This window comes from Nansenia antarctica, assembly GCF_963989245.1.
Source record: "Nansenia antarctica genome assembly, chromosome: 19".
Classification (NCBI taxonomy): Eukaryota; Metazoa; Chordata; class Actinopteri; order Argentiniformes; family Microstomatidae; genus Nansenia; species Nansenia antarctica.
Genome location: NC_137692.1, coordinates 15,965,528 through 15,975,164, shown reverse-complemented (window position 1 = coordinate 15,975,164; position 9,637 = coordinate 15,965,528). Strand labels below are relative to the sequence as shown.

Sequence of the window (9,637 nt, the reverse complement as noted above, 5' to 3'; positions counted from 1 at the left end):
AAACATACACACACACACACACACACTAGGGGTGTGAACATGTACTCGAGTACACTAGTCCTCATACCTGGACTCAATCAATTAGGGAAACTTCCAACTATATATAGTATATATATATATATATATGTTACGGTACATGTGGGAAGACGGTACATGTGGGAAGACGGTACATGTGGGAAAACTAGGGTTAGGGTTAGGTGCTAGGGTGCTAGGGTTAAGGTTAGGGTTAGGGGTAGGGGTAGGGTTAGGGTTAGGGTAAGACATGCCAGCATGTACTAAGTCGACGTAGCACCTAACCCTAACCCTAGTTTTCCCACATGTACCGTATTCCCACATGTACCGTAACTTATATATACAGTACCAGTCCAAAAACATTTTTTTAATTGTATTATTTTTTACAGGCGTCGACTAAGCCTTGTGTGGTACTACTTTGACCTAGTAGATGAGGGAGAAGGTAACATGCGAGCGTTTTTTTCTTCTTCTCTTCAGCTGTGAGAGCACTGGTACGCTCACTCACATACACAACAGCCCTGAGCCCCAGTGAGGGAGAGAGATCGGTTTATTTTATATTTTTTCTTTGAATTACATCATGGATGTTAGAAGATGATGATGATGGGAAGCTTGTTTTTTTGGGCCAAGATAGCACCTACGTAAAAAAAAATCGCGCGATTTTTTTTTTTTACATTCCTTTTTTATGTACCGGTATTTATTATTTCCTGTGAAAACACACACACACACACACACACACACACACACTGTAGCACTGGAGCTGAGGCAGAGATGTTATCCACATAGACAGGGTCCCTCTGCCATGCAATAATGAGAGAACACACACACACACACACACACACACACACACACACACAAAAACAAAAACAAACACACAGAATGTCTTCCAGGTTTATTTCTAATGTGTTTACATTACACTTTCTGGTGCCTAGTACAGAGAAACAATGTTATTTCCGTGCATTAAACAGTGAAAAGCTGTATGAAACTAACGTGTGATCTTTTTTGTCCGTGACTCTTTTGTTGTGAAGATGATGTTCTCTTTTGGTTTATTTATTTTTTCCTCAATTTCTTGCTTCAACAAGAGGGTCATTTGGAATAAAAGTTGTAATCCTGTCCCTGTATTCCAGTGTGTCACTTGGACGGACACACACACACACACACACACACACACACACACACATTTAAATGTACTCATGCACACACATGGACACACACACACTTACATTTACTCATGCACACACACACACACACACACACACACGGACACACACATTACATTTACACACACTTACATTTACAGACACACACATACACACACACACACACCCACACACACTCTCTCGCTTGCTCTCTCTCATATAGTCCTGTTCAACCCCCCCAAAGAACGTCTGGCCCAGTCTAGTTCATCCATAGGGAAAAGGGGCACGTATTGCAGTATGAGAGCCAAGACCACAAAGACCACCCAAGTGCATCATGGTCCACAGGGAGGTATCGATGGCATGGAGCCATTCCTGCAGTGAGGCAAAGTTCCGATTCATGCAATTGGTCCGAAGCCCTGTCCATCAAAGGGCCAATCTGGATCATGCCAAGATTCTTTCCATTTTGTGTAATTCCATAGACGCTAGGCTAGGCTAGTCTTGAAGCTCTCGGCTAACATCCCTCCCCTTAGACCTCGATGAGGACGCTGTCCTGCCGGTGTTTGGGCTCGTTGCCAAGGTTGACCTTCTCTGTGCGTGTGTGCCACACCAACACCTGAGTGACGCAGGGGGAGAGAGGGGAGGGTTAGTATCGGTGTGTGTGAGAGAAACAAAACATGTCACCAGTAGCCTACAGGTATTGGGGTTAGTGTGATAATCGTTTTTTTCTCTCTCAAGTATTTCGTTATATACAGTAGCTTTCATTAATCCAGTCATTTCAGGTGAATGCTTAAGAAAGGGAAGAAGGAAGGTGGGATGGATAATTGATGTAGGATGCAGAATTGTGTTAGAGTATTCAAACAGGAAGGAAGCTCGTCGGATCGAATAGGATGCAGATGCAGAAAGTACTACCTTTTAATAGCCTATAGAAAAATGGTCTGCACTGCTATTTTAGACCCAACAAGCTGTGGTAACGTGTGTGTTATACACTCACACCATGGGTTGTTGTGTGCACCTCGCCGGCCGTTCCTGGACTTCACTCAGGTGCATCGTGTCATTTCCTGCTGTTAATTGGCTCGCTTTGAATATCTAACAAGGCTAATGCTGCAGCCAATGAAGCGTCAGACACACACAGACACACACACACACACACATGCACACATACACACACACATACACACACAAACACACATACACACACACACATGCACACACGCACACACACACAGAGAGAGACATACACACACTATCTGTGTGTGTGTATGTGTGTGTGTGCGTGTGTGTGTGTGTGTGTGTGTGAATCTGAGCGTGTGTAAAATCGACAATTACACAGTCCCGACCTAGTGCTTTGAGTTGCATTTCATGTACGAAAGGCGCTATATAAATAAAGCTTTACTTCCTTCCTTCCTTCCTTACTTACCTACACTGTTTTCTATTAATCTTCCCTCTCCTGACTCATCCTCCCTCCTCCCCTCCCCTAATTTCACTCTCCCACTCTCTCTGCTTTCATTATCTCTCTTACCCCTCTCTCTCTCTCTCGCACACTCACTCCCTCTCTGTGTGGTGGAAACTCACACAGACAGAAAAAGGTTAGCAAGAGTGGAATCGGATATGTTGACTATGGTGAGAAGGAGGGTCTTTCTAGTCTACGAGATGTTTCTCCCAGACGTTTGTGTGCAATTGATGTGTTGGATGTGAAATCCTAAGTGCATGGTTAGCAGAAAGTGGGCAGAGCACCCTGCCAGTGTGTCTGGTGATAAGACAGCTAGACCGAATGCCAGCCCAGCTCCTGTCTTTCTCTCTCTCTCTCTCTCTCTCTCTCTCTCTCTCTCTCTCTCTCTCTCTCTCTCTCTCTCTCTCTCTGTCTGTCTCCTCTCTCTCTCTCTCTCTGTCTCCTCTCTCTCTGTCTCCTCTCTCTCTCTCTCTCTCTCTCTGTCTCTCTCTCTCTGTCTCCTCTCTCTCTCTCTCTCTGTCTCTCTCTCTCTCTCCCTCTCTCTCTCTCTCTGTCTCTCTCTCTCTCTCTGTCTGTCTCTGTCTCCTCTCTCTCTGTCTCCTCTTCCTTTCATCACTCAACCTCTCCGCTTCCTCTTCTTTTTTCCGTATCTCATCCTGTCTTGCGTCTGACCTCTATAACTCCCTGCCTCAATCCCTTTTTCCTTCTATCTCTACTGTCACTTCTTCTTAGCGTCACTGCTCCAGTAAGATCTTAAGTCTCGCACACTGATCTAAGGTCAGTTCTGGCATTTTGTTGCCTTATAAGTTGAGGTTAGGATGTCGGGGACTCATTCCTCTAGTCTAGGTTGTGTGTTGGTGGGTGATTAGTGATGATGTCATATCCAGCTGGCTGTGTGGTGGCAGGTGAAGAGGGATGATGCCAAGTCCTGCTAATGGCTTGTATTAATAGCAGTAGCGGCACCTCCATTAAGATAATGGGGGGTGATAATGATGATGTCGCTAACGGTGCATTGCACTGCACAGGAGAGAGGTAGGGGGGGGGGGGGGGGGGGGTGAGGGAGGGGGGGGCGATGATGACACTGTTGGAGACAAGGCTTTCTTTTTTTTTCCTTCTTTTGGCTCGACACTCCAGAAGTTTGGATTTGTAAATAAATGACTATGGGGTTAAAGACGATTCTCTGCTTTTATTTGATGGTATGTTTTGTGTACATGTCGGTTTCACCGTTCAGAAATTACAACACTTTTTATGCATAGTCGCCCTTTTTCAGGGGACCCAGAAGTGATTGGCGATTGGCTTCGCAGGTGTGTTCTGTCAGATCATTTGTCCAGTAACAAGAGAGCTCTCAATGTCTAGTATTGACTCTAGACTTTGCATTTGCTTTTGGAGTTATTGGTGTCTGTCAACATGAAGACCAAAGAGGCTTCAATGAAAGACCGGGAAGCCGTTATGAGACTGACATTATTAGAACAAATCTGAACAAAAATATTAGAACAAACCAGAAACATAGCCCAAACCTTAAGCTACCAAAAATCAACAGTTTGGAACATCATTAAAAGGAAAGAAAGCATTGGTGAGCTCAGAAAACGCAAAAGGCTTGGTAGGCCAAGGCTTTTCTACAGTGGATGACTGAAGAATGCTCACCATGATTAAGAACAAAATAAACTGTGACTCCCACAGACCAGGAACACTTTCCAGTAGGTCGGTGTGAATGTGTCAGACTACCATCCACAGAAGACTTTACCAGCAGAACTACTTGTTGCTAGAAACTGCTCTGGAAAAAGGTGTCGTGGACAGATGAGACAAAGATTACTGTAAGGCTTCCACTGCCACTGACACTGTCACTTGTCTTCATTGATGATGTAACTGCTGCAGAAGAATGCATTCTTAAGTGTACAGAAACATCTTATTAGCCAAAGTACAAGCAGACGCCTCCAAACTCATTGGACAGCGCTTCATCATACAGCAGGAGGACAACGACCCAAAACATACTGCCATAGCAACTAGGGTTTCAGAGCCAAAAAGTTAAAAGTTGTTGACTGGCCAACCTGATTGAAATCTTCAAGAAAAAAGGGGAACCAAGGCACTCTTATTGTAGAAAAAATTAAAAAGCCTTTATTAGGAGTGGAAAATTCTCCATTTCTGTAATTTTTGTATGGCCATACAGCTTTTTTTAATTTTGTTTTGACATTCTTTTCAATCATATCTGTATATTGTGGTGTTTGGTTTTATTGTACATAATTTGTGTTTCATGGTACATATTTACCTGTATAACCCATGTTGACCACTAGGGTAGTCACCTCCACCCATTGATTATGATGTCACTTCCACTCATTGTCTTCATAAGTGAAATGTTTGTACCAGTACTCCATGTGCCCTGAGGAAGGTCAGAAGACCGCAACGCGTCGGCATAGCCACTCCTAATAAAGGCTTTTTAATTTTTTCTACAATAAGAGTGCCTTGGTTCCCCTTTTTTCTTGGATATTACTGCACCTCTCTCCAAAGAGCACCTTATTGGGATTATTACTCTCCAAACAGAAGCGCTTCTCTCCTCTGCTTTCTGATTGAAATCTTATTGAACATGCATTTCATTTGCTGAAGAGGAGACTGAAGGCAAACATGTACTCAAAACAAACCACATCTGAAAATGGCTGAAGTACAGTACAGGACTGGCAGAGCATCACCAGAGAATATAGTGTCTGGTAGGGTCAATGGGTCAGACTTCAGGCAGTTATTGCATGCAAAGATTTATAAGCGATATAAACGCTAAATACTAATCATGCTGCTTAATACTAATAATGAGTGCTTAAATTAAGACCTTACATGAATCTGTCCCATCACTTTTGGTGGCCTAAAATAGGTGGACTATGCATAGAAAGTGGTGTCGTGTATTCACGGAGATAGCAACATGTACAGAAAACCTATCCAATAAAATCGGAGAATCTCGACTTTCACCTAATAAAATCCAAACGTTTGAGTACAGAGTGTAGAGCCAAAAGAAAAGAAGCTTCACTGTCCCATGACTTACATAGGGCACTGTATATCCTCCTTCCCTGCCCTCGTGCACTCCGATGGTTAGGGAGAGACAGGGAGGCTAATGGCGGAAGTGCTAAACATTGCTAAACATTGCTAAACTTTTGGCCTGGAGTTGAGGGAGTGAATAATGTTGCAGAGGCAGTAAGTTAGATACTACAGATAGATACTACAGATAGATACTATACAAGTTTGACACCATTCCTCATTCCATTTCATGTACTACAATGAGCCCGTCCTCTGATTTCTAGCTCCACCCCCCCCCCCCCCCCCCCCCTGGAGTGGGTGTTTTTGATGTTTAATGTCAAGGCTGCGTAACACACGAGGTGACGTTAATACTGACCCGGGTGCAGTTATTAGCCTTGGGTTCCAGGTCGCCTACTTTGGTGATCTGTTTGAGGAAGTCCGACTCCTGCATCCCCGGCTGGGACCCCCTGCGTTTGAACAACGCCCGTGGGTTACCCAGCACCACCTGCAGGTTTACGGCGAAACCTGAGGAAGAGGAGGAAGAAGAAAGGGAGGCAGGGTGGGGAGGATGGGGGGGGTTAAAATGGCTGCTACGATCAACAACCGTACAATGTCGGTTTGCAAACCTCACGTCACACATCATTCTCACATTGAACATGTCATTTCCCTCGGGGCGAGCAATCTAGAGGTGCAACGGATGAATGCTGCCTGTTACAAATGACACACCACACACACACCACACACACACCACACCACACACACACACACAAACTCTGTCCTCTCCTTGTCTTCTTCCCTTCATGTAACCGATCTAAAGGGACAGCGTACGTGACCGAAATGTGATAGGTTACCGCCTATGAGGGTTAAGGTTGCGAGACAAAAAGGAAAAATTGGGGACAGAGTGTTAAATGCAGGATACAGAGAGAGAGTGTAGCAGGAACACAACAGCATCTCATATTTCCACTCTCCTCACAGATCCAATCTCTGTCCTGTCTGTACCACCGGGGTTGGGATGTGCTGATGGGTGAGTGGGAGCATATTCTGTGTCCCTCTCCTTTACTGCTATCCAGCGAGCACACTGTTTTTTTCAGGGATCCTATTCCACCGAGTGTGTGTGTGTGTGTGTGTGTGTGTGTGTGTGTGTGTGTGGTGTGTGTGCGTGTGCGTGTGCGTGTGTGTATGTGTGTGTGTGTGTGTGTGTGTGTCTGTGTCTGTGTCTGTGTCTGTGTCTGTGTCTGTGTGTGTGTGTGTGTGTGTGTGTGTGTGTGTGTGTGTGTGTGTGTGTGCGTGCGTGCGTGCGTGTGCTTTTTTCTAGCATGTATAGTCAAATAAGGTCACTAGTTCGCCACACACACACACACACAGATAAAATCACTGAGATATTGATATTTACTGTGATATTCGGTTAGGTGAGGCAGTGAGTTACTGCAGTGAAAGCACCGAGATAAAAGTACCTCTGGTATGATGGATGGATATGAAAGCAATTATAAGATAGTCATCTTTTCACCTGCGGCTGATCCAAGTTAAATGGATGAGATGCCATATTGCTTCATATCGGCGATTCTTTTCATGTACACAAATGGCGATTGGTATAGATTAGGGGAAAGGGCTCATCGTTTTAAGTAACTTCCTGTGTTTGCTTTCTTTCCTTGATGACCACTGATATGGTAGAACATAACAGGTATTAAGCCATGGTTGTAACCTTTCTGGTGCCAATAACTGTAGGTTTAGTTTACCATATGACCAGACCAGGAAGAACATTGTTTACAATAGGATGCCGGAAGTGTTCTATGTCACTAGGCCTTCATAACCTCATGACTAGACTACTGCGACTCCCTGTCCCGCCTGCAACTGGTCCAGAACGCCGCCATCAGGCTCCTGACAGGTACCCGGCAGAGAGACCATATCACCCTATCATAATCACCATATCACCCCAATTCCTGGGCTTCCAGTGCGGTTCAGGATTGACTTCAAGGGCCTCCTGTTTGTTTTTAAAGCTCTGAATGGGCAGCCCCCCCCCCCTCCTACATCACAGTCTTTGGGGGGACCTTATTCCACCTCCAGGTCCCTCAGGTCATCTAGCATAGGGCTCCTGGCTGTCCCGAGATCAAGGCTCACGCTCAGGGGTGACTGTGCTTTTTCCTGTCGCAGGCCTAGACTGTGGAATAGCATCCCCCTCTCAATCAGATCTGCCCCCTCAATCGACTCCTTTAAATCCCGGCTTAAAACATATTTAAATTCTTACTAATTCTTGCGTTTCCTTAAAGTGGTTTTTGATTTGTTGTTCTTTATGTACTTTCTATGTCATTATTGTGATTTTATTGCCTTTATTGTGATTTGAATCCATGTAAAACACTTTGGTCAGTTGTTTTAAATGTGCTTTTGAAATAAAGATGACTTGACTTGACTAGTCACAGACGAGAAGAGAAGGAAAATAAGTATTTTTAGAGTACCGAATCAGAGACTTCCTGGTTAACATGTGACTCTATACTTTATACTATAGTATACTGATACTGTAAGCTATGCTAGATATCCATTGGTCCAGAGAAAGGTTGATGTTCATGTGACACAATCTTCTCTCTAGCTTGTTTTCTGTGGGGACAGGGTGTAAACAATCAGGTTACTGTGTTCTAAACACTTTCATGGCTCTCAACACACCTTACACTCCAGGACAATGATGGGCAAGGGTGTGTGTGTGTGTGTGTGTGTGTGTGTGTGTGTGTGTGTGTGTGTGTGTGTGTGTGTGTGTGTGTGTGTGTGTTGCAGCAATACACAGAAAGTGTGCTAGCAAGTGTCTGCACGTGTGTGTGCGTGTGTGTGTGTGTGTGTGTGTGTGTGTGTGTGTAAAGAAATATAGCCAAACGCATTGAAAGGGTCTGCTCTAACAGAATACTAAACCATCCTCTCATTGTCATTGAGCAGAATATGGGAGCCCTCGTGGGCGGGTAACAATTGGCTTCCGTACAACAATACACGTTAATAAGGTAAGGATGCTATTTACACATAATACTATTTACACACAGCTCCACACAGCCGTCTAAATTACATATTTACATAAATAATGTGAACGATTGAAGATTTAATATGACTTACGGGTTAGAGGATAGCTTTGGTTATGATTATATATTTAGCGGTGAATGTGTGTGAGGCATCTGTGTCTATTCCGTGTGTGAGGGGGTGTATGTGTTTCTGACCTTATGTGTTTGTGTGTGTGTTTCTGACATTGTGTGTGTGTGTGTGTGTGTGTGTGTGTGTGTGTGTGTGTCTGTTTCTATTCCTGGTGTGTGTGTGTGTGTGTGTGGGGCGGGGGGGGGGGCTTCAGTATGCAGCTGTGGTCTCCTGTGTGAATGTTTCTGGCTTTGTGTGTGTGAGTACATTTGTGTCAGTGATTTTGTGAGTGATTTTGTGTGTGTGTGTGTGTGTGTGTGTGTGAGAGAGTGTGTGTGTGTGTGTGTGTGGTATCCTCAATGCCCGAGGGAGCACTGGATGTTTTTTTTTATACACAGTGCAGAGCAGAGTGATGAAGTGGTAAGCATTGCGGTCCACTTTGCTTACATACTGTATGCTTACAGCTGAGAAGCACTGCTCTAAGACTCACCCTTTTAGTACAAGACAACATCTCACCCCAAAACAAAAGACTCCATCTGCAGTATGGAGCAGTTTAGACCGCCATATTGGGCTTACATTCTCAATTGAAAACATGGTAATATCCCTATGCTAATATCCCTAAACATGGTAATAATACCCCTAAGGGACTTGAACCTTGAAGGTCTAAAGGGTTTCTTTCTTTGCATCTTTTTTTGCATCCGTTTCTAGTCTAGTTTCTGCTGTCAACCTTCATCAGTTAAATGCTCTTCTTAAGTCTATGCAGGAGAGAGAATCCTCAAAGTGCCAGTCCTGCCACGGGCTCCATTCCTTTGCCAGAAGCCTGTTCTTCCCATCTTCCTGCCCTTGTTAAAGTCCTTCACCAAATTTGAGATAGGATTGGATATGTGAAAATAATATGGCTGGAACTTCAGGGGGGGAAAAAAGGGCACAG

General features: G+C 44.3%; 1 protein-coding gene across 1 annotated transcript in view; it reads right to left on the bottom strand.

Annotated features, from left to right (window-relative positions):
• Positions 1-1,674: 1,674 nt before the first annotated feature.
• Positions 1,675-9,637, bottom strand: part of b3gat2 (beta-1,3-glucuronyltransferase 2 (glucuronosyltransferase S)) — a gene marked incomplete at both ends in the record, with an annotated part of 16,878 nt that continues 8,915 nt past the window's right edge. Inside the window, 2 exons of the mRNA XM_080548772.1 lie at positions 1,675-1,761; positions 5,975-6,123. Coding sequence (XP_080404898.1) covers positions 1,675-1,761; positions 5,975-6,123 — 236 coding nt within the window. The remainder of the gene's footprint in view (positions 1,762-5,974; positions 6,124-9,637) is intronic.